The sequence below is a fragment of the Protopterus annectens genome, chromosome 10.part0, assembly GCF_019279795.1.
Source record: "Protopterus annectens isolate FY-2018-M chromosome 10.part0, PAN1.0, whole genome shotgun sequence".
In the NCBI taxonomy this organism is placed as follows: Eukaryota; Metazoa; Chordata; order Ceratodontiformes; family Protopteridae; genus Protopterus; species Protopterus annectens.
Window position 1 is genome coordinate 1,576,114,920 of NC_056744.1, and position 25,207 is coordinate 1,576,140,126.

General features: G+C 43.0%; 1 protein-coding gene across 1 annotated transcript in view; it reads left to right on the forward strand.

Annotated features, from left to right (window-relative positions):
- Window positions 1-25,207, forward strand: part of FBXL19 (F-box and leucine rich repeat protein 19) — a 1,144,361-nt gene that overhangs the window by 293,513 nt on the left and 825,641 nt on the right. The window contains exon 4 of the mRNA XM_044086223.1: window positions 4,793-4,963. Coding sequence (XP_043942158.1) covers window positions 4,793-4,963 — 171 coding nt within the window. The remainder of the gene's footprint in view (window positions 1-4,792; window positions 4,964-25,207) is intronic.

Sequence of the window (25,207 nt, forward strand, 5' to 3'; positions counted from 1 at the left end):
AGCCACACCCACTGGGAGTTAAAGGTACACACTCCAAAGGGCTGTACTGGAGGAAATGAGTTAAGGTCCATTCCTCTGCCATCTCGGCTCATTACAACACTGAGCCACCTCTCTTCTCTCACCCTCTCAAACAGTTCCTGAGAGGGGCAAACAACCTGAGGCCACCAAGAAGAGCCCCCACCCCTGCTTGGGACCTTAACTTTGTACTGGAAAAGCTCACGCTACCCCCCTTTGAACCTGCAATATCTGCAGAGTTAAAATTCTTCTCTTGAAAACCAGCCTTGCTTCTGGTCATGACTTCAGCTAGAAGAGTGTCTGTGCTACAAGCACTAATGGCTGTGGAAGCCTTCATTATTTTCCATGCTGACAGGGTTTCCCTCAGGACTTAACCCTTCCTTTATGCCTAAAGTGGTGTCCAGTGTGGCTGTCAACCAATCCATCCATTTACCAACCTTCTTCCCTAATCCTGAAAATAAAGGGGAAAGGATCCTGCACTCCTTGGACGTGCACAGACAGAACAGTTTCTATCGTGATAATACTAAGCCATTCAGGAAATCTGACCAGTTACTAGTCAGCTTTGCACCAGGGGCAGAGGGCAAGGCAATTTCAAAACAATTTCCAAATGGATAGCACCACTGTATCCATTTTTGCTACAAGCACCATGGGAAACCAACCCCTCAGGGGGTCAGAATACATTCCAATAGGGCAACATCTACCTCTACAGCATTTCTCATGGAAGTCCCTACCAGGGACGTTCTGGAAGCTGCTACCTGGAGTTCTGTACACACCTTCACCAAGCATTACCACCTGCCTATCTTTTCAAAATCCTGGGTGGGTTTTGCAACAGCAGTCCTGCAGGGCATACTAGACAGCCCCAACTCTTCTTGACTGCCTCCACCCTTTCTTCAGCTTTAGGAATTAACCCGAGTGTGATGACTGCAACAGTGAAGCATGAAGAACGTAGTAGAGTTGTGTACACTTAACATAAATGTAGATGTCTGAGTGTATTCACTGTTGCAGTCCTGGTTTCCCTCCCTCCAGCCCCCTTGTCTCTCTCTCCTCTCTGTCTATTACTCACTCCTTACTGGGGTGGGTATTGGTATTTACTTTTTACTGATGGTGTTTTCCCCACCATAACTAGGCACTCTATTTTGAGGGGCTCCTGACATTTGAGGCAAGAAAAACTGATGTAATGGCGTCTGCTGCCTGTTTTTATACCCCTGACGTCAGTCCTAGAGTGACGTCAACTGAGGCAGAAATACTAAGTCTCTGGTATTCGGGCCGACTGAGGGCTACCTGCAGGCAGATGACCCAATTGTGATGACTGCAACAGTGAATACACTCTTAACATCTACATTTATGGTAAGTGTATACAACTGTACTTCATGTTTTACAACATGGCCACTGAGAAACCTTGGATGCTCCCACTGGAGATGGACATCCTCACTCAGAGCAGGGGAATCACTTTATAGTATGCTACAACTTGCATCACTGTGGTGGCGCAGTGGTGCAGCGGTTAGCATTGTCACCTCACAGCAAGAGATTCTACTGTTGGATTGTCTGCTGGGGGTGCCTTCTGTGTAGTCTGCTTGTCCTTCCTGCATTTGCATGGGTTTCCTCCCACATTCCAAAGACCTCCGTCTGGAGTGTTTCTCCCTGAGCCTCCTCTGAAAATGGGTTCTGTCCCAATTGTGCTTTTCTCAGTAAACAAATTTTAAATAAATGAAGCAATTTCTCAAGTGTGTCCACCATCTCAGGCCCCTTAGCAGGAGGGTCCCCCTGACTTGAACTTTGTGCTAGAAAATCTGGACTGCCACCTTTTGGGCCTGCTGCCTCTGTTGACCTCAGTTTACCACCTGGGAAAAACTGCCTTTTTTGATGGCTGTCACAGCTAGATGAATTTCTGTAATACAGGCACTCGTCTAAGAAACCATTTCTGTTCTTCTAGGACATTCTGTCCCTGTATACCAACCTCACCTTTATACCCAAAGTAGTTTCTGAATTCTCTCTCAATCAAGCTGTCTACGTGCTTATCATTCCAAACCCCAAGAAGAAAGTAGAGAGCCCTGCCTCCAGTAAACTGGCTATTTCAAAGTGGTTCTGAAGATGCATTGCTTTGTTACAAACGCTATGGTAAAAGGGTGCCTGATCACATTAGGAATAGGGCTGTGATGACTACTGTTTTTCTCAGGGGTACCCAGCCCATGCATATTGGAGGCACCCTCATTGTCCTCAGTACACATTTTCTCCAACCACTAAAATGTGGCTTCAGCTTCCAGGTTTAGCACAGGATTTATCCCTCCTGTCCTGCCCTTTCTGCCCCTCTTGAGTGTTTATATCCATCTACTCCTTCCGTATAGCTGTGGGAATAACCTCATAAGTTATTACTTCAGCAGTTAAGCAAGATGAACATAGTGCAGTTGAGTATCTACTCACCATAAATGTAGTTATTCAGGTATCTTCACTGCTGCTTTCACTATTAACTTATGTCTCCTTTGGGTTGGAGTGGGCATCTCACCACACCCACCCATTTTAGGTTTCTTCTCCCATATGTAGTTGATTCTTCCCACGTCTCTGATGGCCTTCCCTTCTGGGGATTTTCTGAGTATTAGATACTCAACTGTACTTTGTCTTCATCTCTGCTAGCAGTTTCTGAAATGGGTACTTCACCCCAGCACCCTTCCTTGGAACCTACATTTTGAGAAGGGAAATGCAGGTGATCCACTTTTGAACCTGTAGATACATCTGTACAGTATTCGTCTTGGAGTATTTCAACACAGTGGCAGTTACTGGAGAATCTCAGGGTTGCTTGCCTTGATGTGTAAGGAACAGTGTACAGTTTATCACAACAGGTGTCTGTTCAGATCATATATTCCCTAGGCTCTTTTTGCCCCAGTATCTTCTGGCTATCAAACCATTTCCAGTTGGACTCAAGCCCATTCATTCCCTAGTGGTTGGAGATTCACCCAGGTCCAGTAGGATGAGAGTCATCTGTAGGGCTCGTCATTCAGGCACTCTTGAAGGTTTGTCTTCTTACTGACACCGCAGCTATGAAGATGTTTCTGTGTCTGTTGTACACTTCCCAGGAGGGGGGGGGGGTGCTCTCCACTTCATGGCAGTGACCAGTGTCTCTTTCTCTCATGCAAGTCCACAGTCCTCTCCACTTTTTAAATGAAGGCTGTTGCCTGTTGACAGCTTGGCGCACCACACACCCACCCTTAGCTTGCTGCTGCTTCTGAAGAATTGCTGCAGCACATGGCTAGCTCCACCCCTTGCCCAGCAGTAGACATACCCATCTTTCCTGCCAGCTGTGTTGAGCACCAGATCAGCTAGTTGAACTGTGGTTACCTGGGCCATAGTCAGGGCTGTAGTCTTGTATACCATCAGTGCTGGCTGGCCATTTTTTGTTATCCAAAACGACACACAAGCTGCAGACAAGATCCCAGTGTATTCTTAGACTTCAGCAATCTTCAATTAGTGTACCAGAACTGTACCATTTTTTGTTATGCCTAAAGTATTGCATATCAGAATTAGTATTGAATCAAAGCATGCAGTTACCACCATTGAACTCAGTTTCAAATTAAAGAAAAATGGTACCTCCACTGAAATGTGGTGGACAGATTTTAAAGTATTACATTGAAAGGGCTAAAGACTTGAGGCACACAACTTTACTTCTTTTATGCCAGGAAAATAGGGCGGTTACAGTAACCAAGCAAACAACTTTGCATTTGGCACACCACATCTTTTATGACTGCTATGATGAGACTCTGCAGGGACAGGTTAAAGTACTCCTACTAATGCTAGCAGCTGTTATGACTGCCTTTTTCAAAAATGTGTACCTAGATTGCCTGTGAGAAAGCTCTTTGTCCATCTGTTCACACTTTTTCTAGGTATTACAAAGTTGACATTGTTGGAGCAGAGCAGGATTTGCTGGTGTCTTCTTGCAGGTAGTTTAGGTTCACTCCCAGTAGATGTGTGGCCAAGGCTCCCTCATGGGTTCCTGCTGCTTCAGTATTCTTGGCATTAGGAATGATTCTGAATCAGGCATGCATATGAGCGACACACAGTATTATGAGAGCGTACTTTCTGCTAGAGGAGATGAGTACAAAGATCAGTACTGCAGTCTAGTCTCACTTCCATGTACACTTTAGGCCATTCCTTCCTTCATTCCTTTTCCTAGGTCACAGAGGGCAGCCATTTTGGATGATGAGGCAGCCTGCTGTTTACACCATTGGGTCTCATTCTTGGGAGTGAACATGTCTTAACTTGGCTAAAGGACCATTTGCCAGAGCTGACAAGTACAACTGTAAGAGATGTTCTTGCTTATGCAAAAAAAAAAAAAAAAAAAAAATATATATATATATATATATATATATATATATATATATATATATATATATATATATATAATTAGCGTAGGCTTGTTTCTGTGTTATGAACATCTTACTGATGTCATCAGTATGTGGAGGAGAGCAGCACTAGCCTGGGTACTGGGTGAGTAGAAGTCTGACCGAGGGTAGTGCCTAAGCATTGTCATTGATACTGCAGCTGTGATTTTCTGTTGTGGTGAGTATGCTCATACAGTTGTACTATCAGATTAGGTATAGAGAATGTTCTTTGTACATTTGTATTGACACTATGTACACATGCACCCTTCCAGTGCAGCATAGACTTAGCTTTATGACATAGTGAAAAAAATCTAGCAATGAGTACATGGTGAAATAAAATGTGATTGTAGAACATAAGCTAAGTGTTCAAAAGTTTTTTTTGTGTGTGTGCATATTCCTTGAAGGACCAAGGTGATGGGACTGGGAAGCGAAGGACTGATAATGGTGAAGAGGGAGTACGGTGGAAACTGACAGATGAACCAGCGCAAAGCAAAAAGAAATCTACAGAGGACACCCAAGGGCACAAGAGAAAAAAGGAAAAAGAGGTTCCAGTAGAGACGGGACCAAAAAAAAAGGTAATAAGCCAGGCATCTGTTACTGGGTCTTCGTTTTCATTCTATGCCTTTGACCAGTGTTAATTTGCTTGATTTTGTGTATACTGTTCTAGTCTTCCAAAAAGCGCATCAGCTCACACTGTCAGTCTGTCTTGGTCTAGTGTATGCCCATACTACTTTTGTGGTGTTAGCTTTCCACTGGCATTTTGATACTTGGTTTAGCAGTAGGTTCACAGATGTTAAGGTTTGTTGTAATCTCAAGTAGTGACTGGAAAAGGGCTTCCAAGTTCTGCTTTGTTCTGATAAAGCAGCTGAACCATTTTAATTCATGCCATCGGTGCTGTCGGGGGTGGGGGGGATATTCACCAATCTGGGTTAGGAATCTGTTCTGCAGTACGTACTGTTAACATACACGTTGCTACTTGTAAAGCTCATGATGGGTACTCGATGGTATGATGACTGCATTTCAGAATAGCCATATAGTTCTTAAATCTGTTCCATGTAATGCAGTAAGGTGTCCAGCATTTATTTTGTACAGGGCAGTGTTAATGAGACGTGAATAGTTTCACTTTTTTTAGCTAATTTTTCTTGTAGAGCCAGTAAGGTAAAATAACCAAAGGATTATTTTCCTGGGGAAAGAAAAAAAAAACATTAAATACCATGTTGGCTCACTACCAGAAAACAGACACTGAGAACACTTGATATAAAACAGTGTATGCGTCTTACACACACACACACACACACACACACACACACACACACACACACACACACACACACACACACACACACAGACACAGTCTTTGAGATGTAAATTCATACAGAACATCCAAGCTGTATCTTTTTTCTACATTGACATTTTTCAGATGTATTTTGTTATCCAGTTGGAAAAGATGTACTTTCATTTCTGGGTAAAAGTGAACATTTAAGCACTGTTTCTAGCATCAATAACGTAACTCCTGATGCAGGGCTCCTGCCAGCTCAAATGCTGAAGTATTTGCAAAACCTGTTGTCCAATGAAGTGGGTTACTTCACTACTGTGTGTGTCCTGAGGGGAGTTGGTCTTTAGAATTTGTATTAAACTTGCAGTATTTTGAAGAAGTGTGGATGGAGAACCATGTTACTGATGTTCTTCATCTCACATTGCTGCAGTCCTTACACTTGGGTAGTCCGCTGTCCTCGGTCGGCCCGAATATCAAAGTATACGGCTGACGTCGGTCAGGGCGCATTTGACTGACGTCAGGACGTCAGGGTACAAATGCGCATGACCGGCGTCATATCCTCAGTCTTTTTTGCCGCATGGTCCGATGCAGAAGCAGCATTGCAAGTGCCGGTTGGCGTTCTGAGATTTTTCGATTTAGAAGTTTCAGACTGAGTTCAAAGTTGGCTAAGTACCCCGTTGGGGAATATTTTAGTTTTTTCTTGCCTCAGTCATTTACTGGATGTCAGAAAAAGTCAATAATTGTATTTCTTGTGGGAAACAGATACCGCATAGAGATTACCATACTTTGTGTATTCCTTGCTTAGGGCCTGAGCACGACGTTGTTGGCTGTCGCTCTTGTGCTAGATTTAATAAACGCACTATAAAGAGAAGGTTGGATTGTGCTAGGTTAGTCTTTGGGAAGCGGTGCAACTATAAAATGCCGTCGGATGCTCCGACGCCCGCTTCTTCAAAGAAGCGCAAGGATAAGGCGGTTAAGCCTAGACTAGAAGAGCCGTCTGTACCGGACGCCGGTTCTTTAGAGGTGTCGGTGGAGTCGGTGGCGCCACCGGAGGTTTCCTTGTCTTCCCAGGGTGAGACCTTATTATTACAAGATGTGGCCTCTCAGGAGACAAGTCAGGCTGAGGGGGCTTCTCAGGTTACTATACTCCCCTCCCTTCCTAAGGTGGCTAGGCTCTCTCCTTCTGTTTCGAAGGCTTCTCCCAGGGGCAGGCCAGGTTTAGCTTCAGTTGGTGTTACCCCTAGCTCTTCAGGTACTGTGCCCAAGAAGCACATGCTTAAAATGGCAGAAGATTTGATTACTTTGATTAGGGGTTCTATGCCCCCTCCTGATAAGAGACCTAGGGTGGAGCCTGAGTTGGGGGGTTTGGAGCAGGTTTCAGATGTTTCAGAGTCTTCGGCTGAAGACTTACAGGAGTACTCTCATTATTCTGATTCTGATGTGGATGATTCTACTCCTTCTGCTACTCCTCCTGAGGATTTTTCTTTTTCAGAAACTCTTCATTCCATGAGGGAGCATTTTAAGTGGGAAGGCCAGGACTTCTCTGATTCCAGGAAAAGGCTTAGGGAATTTCTGTTTTTACCCCAGCATAGGCCTTTGGCTATCCCTCCTGTTTTGGATGTGGTGGAAGATGTTTTTACAGAAGCTTCTCTTAATCCTGATTCTTTGCCTCCTGCGCCTGTTAAGCCGGATAGGTATTATAGGGTGCCTGAGGCTCATAAGTATCTTTTTAAGAGTCCTAGGGCAGACCCAGAAACTGTTAGCCAGGGACCTAAGGGTGTTAAGGCTTCTGTTGTTAAAAATCCGGTTCCTGCAGACAAGGAGGCTAGGGCCTTGGATAGATGGGGAAAGAAAGCCTATACTTCTTCTACTCTTGCTATGAGGGCTCTGAATTGCCAATTTCACATGTTGAAATACCAAAACTTTCTCCTTTCACTATTGAAGTCTAAGGTTGATGCTCTGGCAGTTGGTATTGATTGTAAGGAGTTGCAAGATTTAGTGCATGTTTCTGAACAAGTGGGTAAGCATTCTTTGCAATGTGGTTTTGATGCTGTACAGGCCTCGTCTAGGGTGGCTGCCACTGGGTCAGTTCTTCGCAGGCACGCCTGGCTGAGGGATCAGAATTTATCTGAACATGTTAAAACAAGGATTTTAGATGCTCCTTTACAATCTGACGTTTTGTTTGGTCCTCCTGTTGAGACAGTTTTAAAGAATATGGAAGACAAGGCTAAGTCTATGCAGACTGTTAAAGATTTTTTGCAAGTCCAGCCTCCAAAGTTTAGTAGAAATTGGCCTACTAAAGGGTGGACGTATCCTTCTTATGATTCCCAGTCTAGGGGTAGATCTAGACGTGGTAAGGGCAGAGCTCAGGGCTCTTTCAGGCCTAGATCAGGGAGTTCTCCTGCACAGGCTTCGGGTGAGGGCAGGGGTCAGTCCTTTCGTAAGCAGACCCAATGACCTACCTTTTCAGCTGCCAGAGCCTGCTCGTCTGGCAGCACCTTTAGGAGGAAGGTTGGCACTTTTCAAAGAAAATTGGAGTTTAATTACCCAGGACAGATGGGTATTGGATATCATACACCACGGCTACAGGTTTTATTTCCATACCTTGCCTCCTTTCAAAGGCATGCCAGACGTTCCTCCTCAACAAAGAATAGAGGCTCTCAAACAGGTTTCTCTGTTGCTTCAACTAGGGGCCATACAGCCGGTCCCTCTGCCAGAAGTGGGCCTAGGATTTTATTCTCGTCTGTTCCTAGTGCCAAAGAAGGGGAACACATGGAGACCAATTTTGGATTTATCTATCCTCAACACTTATCTGAACATTCCCAAGTTCAAGATGTTGACGTTGCAGCAGCTTTTACCTCTGCTGGGCAAAGATCATTGGATGGTAACTTTGGATCTCAAGGAGGCTTACCTTCATGTTCCTATCAGACTCAGTTGCAGAAAATTTCTGCGTTTTCGAGCTGGGACTTCTCACTATCAGTTCTCTGCATTGCCCTTTGGCTTATCTACTGCGCCCAGAGTGTTCACGAAAGTTCTGGCTCCAGTGATAGCTTTCTTCAGACTAAAAGGAATACAGATCTATCCTTATTTGGACGACTGCCTAATTCCAGCTCAAGGAAGGGAAGAGCTTCTTCATCATTTGGAATATGTGATAGCAGTGCTAAGATGCCTAGGGTATTCTGTGAACGAAATAAAGTCCTGTCTAGTACCCTCTCAAGACATGTGCTTTCTGGGTGTGAGACTGAATACAGCATCCCAGATGGCCTTTTTAACCCCGGACAAACAAAAGTCTATCCCTTTACTTCCATCAACTTTCTCATCAGTCCGGGCTGACTGCAAGGACAGTCCTTCAAGCCTTAGGGTTCATGGCATCTTGTATTCTGGTGCTTCCCAATGCCAAACTGCATATGAGGAAGCTACAATGGTATCTCAAAAATGTATGGACACAGCACTGCCAGGATCTGGACACTGTCATTCAACTAATACCTTGCATTCAGAAGGAATTTTTGTGGTGGGCTCAGGAATGTCACCTAAACAAGGGACTCTCTGTGACCCGGCCAGAGGCGAGTCAGATTTTAACGACAGATGCCTCAGACAAAGCTTGGGGAGCTCATCTCAATGGAAAGTGGATACAAGACAAGTGGCCTGTCAGACTGCAACATCTACATATCACCATGAAGGAGATGTTAGCAGTCCAGTTTGCATTAATAGCTTTCAAGGAATTCCTTCTTCCAGGACAGGTGTTGATTCTAACAGACAACACAACTGTCATGTGGTACATCAACAAGCAAGGGGGAACGCATTCTTATCCTCTATGCAGGCAAGCAATGATTTTGTGGGAGACTGCTCTCAGTTTACAGCTCGATCTTCAGGCAAGGTTTCTGTCAGGAGCACAGAACTCCTTAGCAGATGTGTTGAGCAGACGAATTATGGATCCCCACGAGTGGAAATTGGATCCTCATGTATTTCAGAAATTGACAGTGTCTTGGGGAACTCCAGACATAGATCTGTTCGCTTCTCCACTAAACCATCAGCTGCCAAAGTTTTGCACAAAAAGGTTTCATCCCACAGCTTGGAGAGTGGATGCTCTTTCCTTCAATTGGAGCAATCTTCATGTGTATGCCTTTCCACCTCTGCCTCTCCTCCCAAAGGTACTTCTGAAGGTCAGACAGGACAAGCCAAGGATGATTTTAATAGCTCCAGATTGGCCTCGACAGCACTGGTACCCATTACTAAGAAGTCTGGTACGGAAGCCTCCATGGCCTTTACCTTCGATTCCACACCTGTTGTCACAGGAGGACAGCCATTTGCTCAATGTCAAGCTTCATTCTCTGCACCTAACAGCCTGGCATATTCTGTTTTGAACCATAGTGGGCCTTCACTTCCTCAGCAAGTTTTGAATGTTATTTTGGAAGCTAGAAGGCCTAGTACAAGGAAAGTGTACGCGGATAAATGGAAGAGATTTTTATGTTGGAGTGCAGCAAAAGATTTTGATGTTTCTGGGCCCAATTTGAGTGTGGCTCTTCAATATCTTACTGAGTTACTGGACAAAGGTTTGTCTTTCTCTTCTATTAAGGTTCATGCTGCAGCAATTTCGGCTCACTATGATTGTGACCCACCATTGTTTTCTCATCCTTTATTCAAGCAATTTCTTAGAGGGGCAAAGAATATACGACCCCCGCGAATAGCTCCTACTCCTGCTTGGGATCTCAATTTTGTGTTGGAGAAACTCACTCTACAACCTTTTGAGCCTGCAGCTACTGCTGAGTTGAAATATTTATCATGGAAGACTGCTTTTTTATTGGCCATTACCTCTGCAAGAAGGGTGTCTGAATTGCAGGCCCTCATGGCGGTTGAGCCTTTCTTGATTTTCCATAAGGATAGGGTATCATTACGTACTAATCCTTCCTTTATGCCTAAGGTGGTTTCTAGTGTGGCTTTAAACCAAGCTATTCATTTGCCTACTTTTTATGCAAATCCCCAAAATAAAGGGGAAAAGATTTTGCACACTTTAGATGTTCACAGGCAGTTGCGTTATTATCTGGACAGATCTAAAGGGTTCAGGCAATCTCAGCAGTTGTTTGTTTCTTTTGCTCTAAGTTCTCAGGGCAAGCCTGTGTCAAAACAAACTATTTCTAAGTGGATTGGGTTTTGCATTGCTTTCTGTTATTCCCATCATGGCAAGGAGATTCCAGCTGGGATTAGGCCTCATTCCACTAGGGCTACTGCCACTTCAACAGCTTTTTTGAGGGGAGTGGCGACCAAGGATATTTTGGAGGCAGCTACTTGGAGTTCTGTGCATACTTTCTCTAGGCATTATCACCTGCCACTTTACTCTAAGTCCAGGGCTGGTTTTGCCACTGCTGTTTTGCAGGGCATGTTGGCGGCTCCTGCTTCCTTGTAGTTAGCCATCCTCCCTTACCTCTGCTTTGGGATTCTACCCAAGTGTAAGGACTGCAGCAGTGTGAGATGAAGAACATAGTACAGTTTTGTACCTACCATAAATGTAGATGTTCGAAGATCCACATTGCTGCAGTCCAATTTACCCTCCCTCCTTCCCCTCTGTAGTTAGAGGTGGTTGTGTGGGTTGGGTTGTACATGTTGTGTATATTATATATGTTGTACATATAGTTAGTGCACGGGTGGTTGGTTGGTTGTTTGCTGTCTTTTGGTTTTGACCTTTATTTTTAGGGTCTTCTGACATCTGGGGCAAGAAAAGACTGAGGATATGACACCGGTCATGCGCATTTGTACCCTGACGTCCTGACGTCAGTCAAATGCGCCCTGACCGACGTCAGCCGTATACTTTGATATTCGGGCCGACCGAGGACAGCGGACTACCCAAGTGTAAGGACTGCAGCAATGTGGATCTTCGAACATCTACAGTTATGGTAGGTACAAAACTGTACTTTTCATAGAAGTCCTTTGGAAAAGGTTCGTAAGTGGTAGGCATAGCCATATCCCTGGTGGAGTGCATGTTTCTTCATCCTGATCCAGTGTTGTAATTTAGAAAACTTATAACCTAATTTGTAAAGCCCTGTTGTTTTCTTGCCCACTTGGGTTTGAAAAATGAAACTGGAATTTGACCATATTCAGTGTATTTTCTCTGAAAATGTTAATTGTGTTGTGTTTAACATGAAAAGCCTCTTTGGGGAAAAGGACTGGGAATTTGTGCTGGAAATTTTGAGGTTTTACTCATTTAATTGAATGACATTTGCATTATTCCCTCCTTGTGGAAAGTGGTAGATTATGCCGAAGGAAGTGTCTACATTTAGATAAAGTAATTCTGCCAAGAAGCATGGTCTTTAAGCAACGGTGTCTGTTGCCTTCAGTTTGCCGAAGGCTACGTACTAGGAGTTAGTGCGCTACTAAATCAAAAGTTCAGGATCCTTGGAACTGGGCCTTCAGTGAAGATGGTGACTTCAGGTGAAACTTATAAGAAGTGAGAAAATGTTTTGTTTTCTGTGTTTAATCATTGTTACATTCAAAACAAAAACTGGGTACTGATGTTTTACTTTCTGAACGTTGAGGCATCTAAGAGCTTAAGACAAAATTTAGTGTTGCGGCTCATCTCAGTAACAGATTTTTTGGCTGTACTGGCAGTCTCCAGAGGACTACATTTTGTCCACGTATTGGATGTATATTAATCTCTTAAGGCAGATGTGGAAGTGTGAGTTATGAAAGTTTGACTGATCCTCATTTTTATTTATTTATTTATTTTTTAAATTATTGGTACCTAGGTGATTGTTTGCCTGGGTGCTGTGAAGTCTACTGTTTGTAAAGCTGTTTTAGTAGCACAGCAGGATAGCATTCTTGCCTTTGATGCAGAAGGCCATGGGTCCTACTCCCATAAAATATAGACAAACTGAAACATTTTTGTCTTTGCCACCTGGTACTGTTGAGATCCTGTTCCTGCCCTGCAAGGTTTTGGGAAGAGCATTTGAATTACAAAGGACTGGAAACATAAAAAAAACATTCATTTTCCAGGAGATGGGAAAGACATCTCACAAATTCTTTGAATTTAAGTAAATTCAAACAAATTCTTTGTTTGAATTTAAGTAAATTCATAGTACGTGTTTATCATGAGACTAAGCAGGAAAAAAAAAATAATTAGTTGGTGTCGTATGCATAAATGTGTGTGTGTGTGGTAGCAATGCCATTTGCCCCTCCCTGTTAGTACCCAACTTTTAATTTTTCATTTACATCTGTTAAACTGTGCATATTCTGCAATCAGTGAACTTCAGAGCAATTATGGAGTGGTACTTTGGTAGGAAATGTAAAACTAAGGGACCACTGTTGCTTACTTATTGCTAGCAGTATAGCATGTTTTCGTAGTTTACATGGTTGCTGTTGATATATATTTATTTTTATGTATATTACATTTGTTGACTGGGCTAGTCCAGCTGGATATATGTCCATTTTCAGCAAAGACCCGGGGAGAAAAGCTCCTCGAAACCCAGTGTAATTTATAATAAATGACAGTTTTTCCAGATGCAGGTATATCACATATTTAAGCAATTCTTAACACTTCATTACATTTCTGCTTACTGAATCCTAGTACATATATATAGATAGTTATAAGACCATATTAATAATGACATACGAATAATATATAAAAGCATATTTTCTTTATGGTTAACAGAAAGCACCTAGTATATACAGGTGTAGTTATAGGTGTCTTGCGATAAGGGGGTAATTTGTCTGGGTTCGCACAAGGACATAACCAATGTGATTTAATGTATAGTTTCAGATTGTTTTTAAATAGTGTTATTGAGGAAAGGGAGGTCAGGTCACTGGGGAGTGAGTTCCAGGTTTTGCCCACGGTATTAGACAACAGGGAGTCACCGGCCATATTGTTGGTTTTACCTATTTGTACTAGTATTTTGTTGGATGAGCGTAGGGTCTTAAGGTTATTGTAGGGGGTGATGAGGTTGGTAAGAATTGGTGTATTAGTAGGCTGAAGCAGGATCTTGTGGGCAACTGTTGATTGGTTAACTAGTAGTACATTTGGTAACTCTAGCCATCCTAGTTGTACCAAATTAATGCAGTGATGGGTTCTGAATGCGGATCCTGTTGCAAATCTGGCAGTATTATTGCAGGAGTTAGCTTGTTCAGGTTGTTTTTAGACAGGTTAGTATAAATAGCGGAGGCGTGCAGGAGAGTAGAGATTAGGTGGGTACGGGCAGTAGTAGCCCTCGATAATGGGGTCAGAAAGGGTTTGATTCTATAGAGGGAGCCTAGTTTTTTGTTGACTGTTTTTATAGTATTGTTAATGTGAGTATCAAAGTTAAGGTTATCAATTAGTACCCCTAGTAATTTTGTAGTTTTATCAGGAGATATGATAGTACCGTTGTTTGATGTAACAGTAAAGTTAAGTGAGGAGGCCCTACAGGTGGGAGGGAATAGTAGGAGTTTTGTTTTTTTGGTGTTCAAGATGAGGCAACGGTGTAGAAGCTGTTTCTCAACTGTATTAAACACATTTTGGGTGAAGGTCTAAAGGTCTGATAGAGAGATGGCTGAGCATATTAATGTGGAATCATCTGCATATTCTATACAGGTAGCTTGAGGTATTACAGAATATAGGTCATTGATAAAAATAGAAAATAGGAGAGGTCCTAATATAGAGCCTTGGGGGACACCGAGGGCAATGGGGAGGTGAGTAGATGAGTTGTTCTCCCACAGTACAGCCTACTGCCTGTTGTTTAAGTAGGATTGAACCCATTTTACAGCCAGCGCATCTAGTGACAGGTTTTTAAGTATGTTTGAGAAATTGGTGGTTAACCATATCGAAGGCTGTAGAGAGATCAATAAAGTGGGCTGAGGATAGTGTGTTGCGATTTTTGTTAATACGGTCAAAGAAGGATAAGAGGGCAGTGGTGGTGCTATGAAATGGCCTAAAGCCATGTTGGCAGTTAGCTAATAAGTTATCTATTAGGTGGTTTAAAAGTGGTCTATAAATGCATTTCTCCATGATTTTAGCCAGTGGAGATAATACAGCAGTAGGTCTATAGTTTGATAATTCATTGGCGTTACCACCTTTATGCAGGGGGGTATGTGAGTTTTTCCAGGTAGATGGGATAGTTCTGTCAGTGATAGTTCTGTTAATCAGGATGGAGATGGGGTAGGCTATGGCTTTTGCAGCTTTTTGCAGATGTTCTGCAGGTAGTTGATCAGCTGCAGGAGTGGTTGGTTTAAGTTTCTGAATAAGGGTACAGACAATGGAAGTAGGGACAGGTTTAAGGTGAAATGAGGGAGGTAAGCTAGCAGTAGAAGTAGTCAGAGATGAGCTGTTAGGAGATAGTTGATTGGCGAGAGATTAAATAGTCTCTGTGAAGAAAGTGTTAAAGGTATTGGCAATTTGCTTGGGACTGTCTTGCTCAGAGCCTTTTGGGGTGGGTGTGATGGAAAGACCTAGGCGTAAAAGTGTATTAATCCCTGCCCAGAACGTTTGTGGTTTGTTTTGATGGGTTTGTTGGAGTTGAATGTGTAAAAGTTTATTTTATCTGACAGACTGGCTTTTTTGTATCATTTCTTAGCTGTCTAAATTTTAAATGATCTTTAGGGCTTTTAGTAGTATGCCACTTGGCCCAGACTTTATTTCTAAGGAACATTTTTTGTTTGGTTGTGTTTGAGAGCCAGGGGGCAGGTTTAATCCTAGTTCTAATGGTCTGTATTGGTGCATGGTAGTCTAAAATGCTTAAGAATTTAGTGTTAAAGTATTTTACTGCTTCCTCCAGAGGTAGGTGTTTGAGGGCTGACCAATCACATGCATTAAGTTATTTTGGAAGATGTCTGGCTTAAAATTTTTATTGCTCCTTATTGTCCAGTAGGTGATTGGGCTTGACATGTCACTCTTATCTGATTATGAAGGTGAGTAAATGGTCGCTTATATCTTCGGGGATGGTCCCTACTTTGTAAGTTTGGTGATGGCTATTTATAAGAATCCAGTCTAAGGTGCTTTCATTGTTAGAGTTTGTTGGTCCTTGTGGGGGAGGTAATGGTTTGAGAAAAAACATATAGGTTAATATGAGTGTTAGGCTGTTCAGTAGTGCAGCTTTTCCAATTGATATTAAAGTCACCTAATACTATTGTTTCTTGGGGATAGTTGGTGGAAAGCCAACTAAGGATATCTTCTAGGGTGTTAGTTATTCCCTGGGTGAAGATAAACACCAATAATATAGATGGATTTACATTTATTGAGTCGAATCTTGGAGATAAGGATTTCAGCATTGCTAGTTAGAGGGGTTTAGAGTCTACATAGGTCACATGTAATCCAGATTTATATAGGATAGCTACTCCACCACCCTTCTTAGCTAAAAGGTAATGTCTCAGTCAAGATATTGTACCATGGTGGAATAACTTCATTGTCTTGTGTTGCTGGCTTGAGCCATGTTTCAGTGAGACACAGGATATCAAATGAATATACATCCATGAGAGCAGGGTAGGTGGGTAACCTTATTTATGCTTCTGATGTTAAGATGGACTAATAAGTGAGTTGGTGGGTCTGGTAAGTTCTGATGTTAAGATGGACTAATAAGTGAGTTGGTGGGTCTGGTAAGTAATTGAGTGTTAGAGGGGGTTGGGGTATGGGGCTCTGTGGTCTTGATAGAATTTAGGCCCGGGATTAGGATGTATATCTCCATCTATTAAGGAATGGAATTGTATTCTTAAGTGTAAGTTTTAGGAGTTTACATGTTAGGTTCTGGAATTTCCTAGTTTTTGGGCTATAGTATCTGATGTTCCTCATTATCTAGAGGAAAACAGTTTTTGCAGTTTCCTCACTTGCTTGGAGAAAAACAGCTCTTATACTCCCTTTCCTCACTTATCTAGAGGAAAATAGTTGTTTATTAAGGCATGACCAAGGTTCAGCTCCCAGTGTTCTCTCCTGTCTATCTGATGAATCGGGGCATCTTGGGGCAATGTAGAAATTGCCTCATGTACACAGACAACCCTCTCCTCCTACCACCCAACACTACCACCTGTGAGCGATGCACTTATCTAGCCAAACTGGAGGTAAAGCTCTCTCCAACCAAGACTGAACTTGACATTCAAGAGGAGAAGGTAAACACTTGCACCACACTTATCACATAGTCTCACTAAAGCTACACCACCAAAATCCAAACACAAAACAGTTGCGGAGGCTCTCAATAATAATCTGCCCAAGCAACAGAGACCTCCAAAGCAGAAACGCAAGCAAGTCCATAAAAAACTAGGTTGCCTATATCGTTGCAAACTATTCCTAACCCGAGACTAGAAGAGTAGCCAGAACTCATCTTTTATCAACACTACTTTATGCCTGTCCAATTCTCACCAATATTAACAAAGCCAACCTGAACAAACTCTCTACATGCTACAATAAAATAGCTAGGTTCGCTGCCAATAATAGATCACATTCCCACCATTGCCTACTCCTAACTAAACTGCACTGCTTAGAATTTCCAAACCTCTTCTGCTTCTACCAACTGATCATAGCCCATCAAATTCTTTACCATCCAGAGAAGTGCCCTGCCCTTGACGACATTCACAACCCTAAAAGGGAGCTATGTTCATGTATCAAAAACCTGATTGAAATTAATTCATGCAATAACAGATGTTCATAGTGTTACACTGCTGCAGTCATTGCACTTGGGTTATCCTGCCTTCAGGCGGTTCCCCAGTCGGTCTGAGTTCCAAGTGTTGGTCCGGCATCGGTTGCTGTCACCTCCTCCCTGACGTCAGTGCGACAGGAGTATAAAAGATGCAGCCGATGCCATTTTCTTCTGTCTTTCTTGCCGCACGGTGCCCGAAGCAAAAGCAGTTCGCAAGTGCCAGTCGGCTGTCTCCTAAGATTTTCATTCCGAATCCAGAACCAAAGTCTTCTACAAAGCTAAGTACCCCGTTGGGGAAACTTTTTCTTGCCTCAGACCAATGTCAGTAAAAGTTAACTGTATTTCTGGTGGGAAGCAAATACCTCATAAGGATTTCCATTCCTATTGTATCCCATGCCTAGGCCCAGACCACGACGTCACTGGTTATCTGTTTTGTGCTAGGTTTAACAAGTGCACTATTAAACGTCTGTTTGATTTTGCCCGACATTATTTTGGTAGAAAACTCAATTATACCATGCCGTCGGAACTTCTGACGACCGGAATACACAAAAAGCGCAAAGGCAAGGATAGGCATCCGAGGCCCAAAACTGACTACGAAGCCTCTTCTAGGCTAGTTGCCGGTTCTCCGGTTTTCAGCGAGGCGCCTTCGCAGCCCCTGACGACCGCTTCTGTAGTATCACAGGCCGCCTCTGACTCCCACGTGGAGATGGCTGGGCCTTCGGATGCACAAGTTATTCAGCCTACCGAGACTAACCTTTCAGAGGGATCCGGAGTAGCTGAGCAACCCACAGCTTCAGAGGGTGTCTTCAGACCTACTCAGTTAAGCATTAAACCCTCAGCTAAGTCTAAGCCTCCTTTAAAATCAAAGAAACAAATAAGCATTCTCCAGGGCAGGCCTCCATGCCTAAGAAACAAATGCTCAAAATGGCCGAAGACCTAATCACTCTCATCAGGGGGTCACATCCCCCTCCTGATGAAAGGCCTAGACAGGATGCAGACTATGACTCATCCGACCAGGTGTCCATCTCTTCTGATTCATCCTCAGACCTAGGATACTCTTTACCCCCCTTATGAGGATTCTGATGCTGAGGAATCAATTCCATCAGCCTCACTGCCTGAGGACTACTACTTTGGGGAAACCCTACATACCACGAGCGAGCATTTCCACTGGGAAGGCCAGGATTACTCAGAATCCAAGAAAAGGCTCAGAGACTTCCTTCTATTACCTCAACACAGACCCCTTGCTCTTCCGCCAGTGTTAGATATTGTGGATGATGTGTATACTGAATCCAGCTTAAATCCTGATTCCTTACCTCCAGCCCTTGTTAAACCAGACAGATACTACAGAGTCCCTGACTCACATAAATATCTGTATAAAAGCCCTGCAGCTGATCCTGAAACTATTTCTCAGGGAGCCAAAGGAGTTAAGGCCTCATCAGCCAAGAATCCAGTTCCCTCTGACAGAGATTCCAGAGCATTAGACAGATGGGGAAAGAAAGTATATACGTCTGCAACTTTAGCAGTGAGAGCCTTAAATTGCCAGTTTCACATGCTAAAATATCAGCAATTTTTACTGTCTCACTTAAAACAAAAAATGCTTCCAGAATCCGATCCTCCTAATTTTAAAGAAATGCAGGATTTGTTGCATGCAGCTGAACAAGTGGGAAAGCATACTTTGCAATGTAGTTTTGATTCTTTACAGGCCTCCTGCAGAGCAGCAGTTACAGGCTCTGTCATTAGAAGACATGCTTAGTTAAAAGAACATACGTTGCCAGATCATGTTAAAGCAAAATTATTGGATACACCTTTGCAGCAGGATGTGTTGTTTGGAGTTAAGGCAGAAGAGGTATTAAAGAAAATGGAGGATAATGCAAAATCTATGCAAATGGTGAAGGAATTCTTACAGGTGCCTCCTAGATTTAGCAGAAACAGGCCAACTAAGAATTGGTCCTTTCCAATTACAGACAGACCTCAAAGGGGAAGATACAGACGTCCAAGAGGTAGAAGTCAAACACAAGGTCCTTACAGGCCTCGACAATGGGTTGCATCAGGCCAGAAAGAAGGAGAAGACAGGCCCCAACCACATAAAAAGCAGCTCCAATGACTTCCCGCTACAGCTGCCAAACAAATCCCTCTTGGCAGCCCCCTTGGGAGGAAAACTGGCACTCTTCTACCAAAATTGGCAAATGATCATCAAAGACAAATGGGTTCTCAACATTGTATTTCAAGGTTACAGGTTCCACTTTCACACTCTGCCAAGGTTAAAAGGAATGCCACATCTGCCACCAAATCAATGGACAGAGGCTCAAAAACAAATTACAGCACTCATGGATATGAGAACTATTCAACAGGTACCATCACAGGAGCAAGGACAAGGATTTTACTCAAGACTCTTTCTGGTACCCAGAAAGGACAAAGCCTGAAGGCCCATTCTGGGTCTTTCATCTCTACTTACTTACCTGGATGTTCCGAAATTCAAAATGTTGACACTACAGCAGCTTCTTCCCATGTTGGGCAAGAAAGCTTGGCTTGTGACTTTGGACCTCAAGGAGGCATACCTGCATGTCCCTATCAGACAAAACTGCAGAAGATACCTCAGATTCATAGCTGGTTCAATGCACTACCAATTCTCTGCACTGCCCTTTGGCTTATCTACTGCGCCCAGGGTCTTCACAAAGTGCCTGGCACCAGTAATTGCATTTTGCAGACAGAGAGGAATTCAAATTTATCCGTACCTGGACGACTGCCTGATTCAAGCAGAGAGCAAGTACATTCTTCTAAAGCATCTGGCATTTGTAAAAAAGTTAAGTTGCCTTGGGTACACAGTAAACGAAAAGAAATCAAAACTAGTGCCCTCACAAGAGATTATATTCCTGGGTGCCAGCTTGAACACAATGGCCCAGATGGCTTATCTCACGCCAGACAAGCAAGGACAACTGACTCAATACTTTCAATTGATTGCAACAAAGACCCAACTCCCTGCAAGAAAAATTCTGCAGGCCTTGGGTTACATGGCATCCTGCATACTATTAATTCCATATGCCAGACTGCATATGAGGAAACTACAATGGTACCTAATGCATGTATGGTCTCAACACTGTCAAAGTTTGGAAATAGTTATACCACTAATCCCTTGCCTTCAACAGGAGTTTCAATGGTGGGCTCAACCTTGTCACCTCAACAAGGGCAGCCTTTTACACAACCCACAGCCAGGCAAACACTGACAACAGATGCATCGGATTACGCCTGGGGAGCACACATGGCAGGCAAATGTATTCAGAGCATGTGGCCCGCAGAACAAAGGCATCTTCACATCAATCAGAAAGAGATGCTAGCTGTACAAAATGCCCTTATAGCTTTCAAGGACCTGCTGCATCCAGGACAACTACTGCTAAAGGCAGACAACACCACATTTATGTGGTACATAAGCAAGGGGGCACTCACTCCTACCCGCTATGCCGACAAGCTATGACCTTGTGGAACACAGCTATAAACCTTCAAGTTCATCTGCAAGCACAATTCCTGCCAGGAGAGAAAAACACTGGCAGACGACTTAAGCAGAAACATCATGGATCCCCATGAATGGGAATTGAATCCACAAATATTCAGAATAACACAGAAATGGTGGAGCCCGGGCATAGATCTGTTTGCATCCTCAATGAACTGCCAGCTACAAAAATTCTGCACAAGGAGTTACCATCCACAAGCATGGAAAGTGGATGCCCTCTCATTCAGCTGGGAGAACCTACAAGTATACGCTTTCTCACCGCTACCTCTCCTGCCAAAAGGTACTCATAAAAGCCAGGCAAGAAGAGCCAAAGATGATCCTGATTGCACCAGACTGGCCACGCCAGCACTGGTACCCAGTCTTAAGGAGCTTAGCACAAGAACCACCCTGTATTTGGTCTCAAATCCCACATCTGCTGACTCAGCACAACAATCAAATACTACACAGCCAGCTAAAGACCTTAAACCTAGCTGCATGGAAGATTCCTTAGTCAAGCAAGCAATGCCTCTCTCCAAAGCTGTTATGGATGTCATTCTGAAGGCCAGAAGGCCTAGTACCAGGAAAGCGTATTTGGATAAATGGAAGAGATTCTGTGCCTGGAACCAAGCTCACAGCCTTGACCCTCTTGTCCCAAACATTCCTCAGATACTACAATACTTAACTGAGATGCTGGACAAAGGCCTCTCCTTCTCATCCATCAAGATCCACGCCTCTGCCATCTCTGCTCATTACAACACGGATCCACCAATTTTCTCTAATCCTCTGTTAAAACAGTACCTCAGAGGGGCTAAAAACATAAGACCGCCCCCTAGAGCACCTACTCCAACTTGGGACCTCAACTTTGTTTTGGAAAAACTAACGTTACCTCCTTTTGAGCCATCTAACATTGCAGAATTAAAATATATCTCTTGGAAAACTGCTCTGCTCCTGGCAATAACATCAGCACGAAGAGTTTCAGAATTACAGGCACTAATGGCAGTGGAACCTTTTCTCATTTTCCACCAGGACAGGGTGTCTTTAAGAACTAATCCTACGTTTATGCCAAAGGTGGTATCCAGTGTGGCTCTAAACCAAGCTATTCACCTGCCAACTTTTTATCCTAAACCACAGAATAAAGGGGAGAGACTATTGCACTCTATGGACATTCACAGGCAGTTACACTTCTACTTGGACAAAACCAAAGCTTTCAGAAAATCTGAGCAATTAGTGGTAGCATATGCTGCAAGAGTACAGGGAAAAGCCATTTCAAAACAGACCATCTCAAAATGGATGGGACATTGTATACGTTTCTGCTACACATACCATGGAAAACCTGTACGTAGCAGCATTAGATCTCACTCCACCAGGGCACCATCCACTTCAACTGCCTACCTCAGGGGAGTACCTACCAAGGATATTTTGGAAGCAGCAACTTGGAGTTCTGAACATAGCTTCAAGCATTACCATCTGCCTCTATACTCTTAAATCCAGAGCTGGCTTCGCCACTGCAGTGCTGCAGGGCCTTATAGCCACTCCTAATGCCTTATAGATCCAGCCACCCTACCTCAGCTTTGGGTTGCTACCCAAGTGTGACTGCAGCAGTGTAACACTATGAACATAGTACAGTTTTATACCTACCATAAATGTAGATTTGCTGGTAGCTGCAAGTTGTTTTTTTGCTTTCCTTGTGCATGTTTTATTAGCAATTGGAATTGCCTACCTATTAAGAGGCACCTGACATCTGGGGCAAGAAAAACTGAAGAAAGTGTCGTTGGCTGCATCTTATATACCCCTGTCGCATTGACGTCAGGGAGGAGGCGACAGCAACTGACGCCGGACCAAGACATTGGAACTCAGGCCGACTGGGGAACCACCTAACGGCAGGATAACCCAAGTGTAATGACTGCAGTAGTGTATACACTCTAACATCTACATTTATGGTAGGTACAAAACTGTACTTTTATTTTCCCCCAGGGAATAACTCTTAACACCCTAGAAGATATCCTTTGTTGGCTTTCCACCAACTGTCCCCAAGAAACAATAGTACTAGGTGAATTTAATATCAGCTGGAAAAGCTGTACTACTGAACAGCCTACTACTCATATTTACCTGTGTGGTTTTTCCTCAAACCATTACCCTCCCCCACAAGGACCAACTAACTCAATAACAATGAAAGCACCTTAGACTGGATTCTTATAAATAGCCATCACCAAACTTACAAAGTAGGGACCATCCCCGAAGGTATAAGCGACCATTCACTCACCTTCATAATCTGATACAAGAGTGACATGCCAAGCCCAGATAAAAGAAACTTTTACATTCAACTCCAACAGACCCATCAAAACAAACAACAAAAGTTCTGGGCAGGGATTAATGCACTTTGACACCCAGGTTGTTTTGTCACACCCACCCCAATAGGCTCTTTCCAAGATAGTCCCAAGCAAATTACCAATATCTTTAACACTTTCTTCACTGAGACCATTCAATCTCTCGCCAATCAACTATCTCCTAACAGCTCATCTCTGACCACCTCTACTGCTAGCTTACCTCCCTCATTTCACCTTAAACCTGTCCCTACATCCATTGTCTGTACCCTTATTCAGAAACTTAAACCAACCACTCCTGCAGCTGATCAACTACCTGCAGAATATCTGCAAAAAGCTGCAAAAGCCGTAGCCTACCCCATCTCCATCCTGATTAACAGAAGTGTCATTGAGAGAACTATCCCATTTATCTGGAAAATCTCGCGTTATCCCCCGGCATAAAGGTGGTAACTCCAATGAATTGTCAAACTATAGACCTTTTGCTATGTTATCTCCACTGGCTAAAATCGTGGAGAAATGCATTCATAGACAGCTGTTAAACCACCTAATAGATAACCTATTCGCTAACTGCCAACATAGCTTTAGGCCGTTTCATAGCACCACCACTGCCCTCTTACTATTCCTTGACTGTATTAACAAAAATTGCAGTAACACACTATCCTCAGCCCTCTTTATTGATCTCTCTAAAGCCTTTGATATGGTTAACCACCAATTTCTCATAAACATACTTAAAAACCTGTCACTAGATGCACTGGCTATAAAATGGTTTCAATCCTACTTAAACAATAGGCAGCAGGCTGTGCTGTGGGAGAACAACTTATCTACTCACCTCTCCATTGCCCTCGGTGTCCCCCAAGGCTCTATATTAGGACCTCTCCTATTTTTATCAATGACCTACATTCTGTAATACCTTAAGCTACCTGTGTACAATACGCAGATGACTCCACATTACTATGCTCGGCCACCTCTCCATCAGACCCTCACCCAAAATGTGTTTAATACAGTTGAGAAATGGCTTTTACTCTGTTGCCTCATCTTGAACCCAAAAAACAAAACCCCTGTTCGCTCCCCCCTGTAGGGCCTCCTCACTTAACTTTACTGTTGCATCAAACAACGGTACTATCATATCTCCTAATACAACTACAAAATTACTAGGGGTTACTTATTGATAACCTTAACTTTGATACTTTAACAGTACTATAAAAACAGTCAACAAAAATCTAGGCTCCCTCTATAGAATCAAACCCTTTCTGACCCTATTAGCGAGGGCTACTATTGCCCGTACCCACCTAATCTCTACTCTCCTCTACGCTTCCCCTGTTTATACTAACCTGTCTAAAAACAACCTGAACAAGCTATCTCCTACAATAATACTGCCAGATTTGCAACAGGATCCGCATTCAGAACCCATCACTGTATTTATTTGGAACAACTAGAATGGCTAGAGTTTCCAGATGTACTACTAGTTAACCAATTAACAGTTTCCCACAAGATCCTGTATTAGCCTACTAGTACACCAGTTCTTACCAACCTCATCACCCCCTACAATAACCTTAAGACCCTACACTCACCTAACAAAATACTAGTACAAATGGGTAAAACCAACAGTATGGCCGGTGACTCTTTGTTGTCTGATACCGTGGGCAAAACCTGGAACTCGCTCCCCGGTGACCTCACCTCCCTTTCCTCAATAACACTATTTAAAAACAATCTGAAACTATACCTTAAATCACATTGGTTATGTCCTTGTGCGAACCCAGACAAATTACCCCACTTATCGCAAGACACCTATAACTACACCTGTATATACTAGGTGCTTTCTGTTAACCATAAAGAAAATGTGCTTTTATATATTAATCGTATGTCATTATTAATATTGTCTTATAACTATCCATATATATGTACTAGGATTCAGTAAGCAGAAATGTAATGTAGTGTTAAGAATTGCTTAAATATGTGATGTACCTGCATCAGTACAAACGGTCATTTATTATAAATTACACTGGTTTTCGAGGAGCTTTTCTCCACAGGTCTCTGCTGAAAATGGACATATATACAGCTGGACTAGCCCGGTCAAGAAATGTAATAAAAATAAATATATATGAACAGCAACCATGTAAACTACGAAAAAAATGCTATACTGC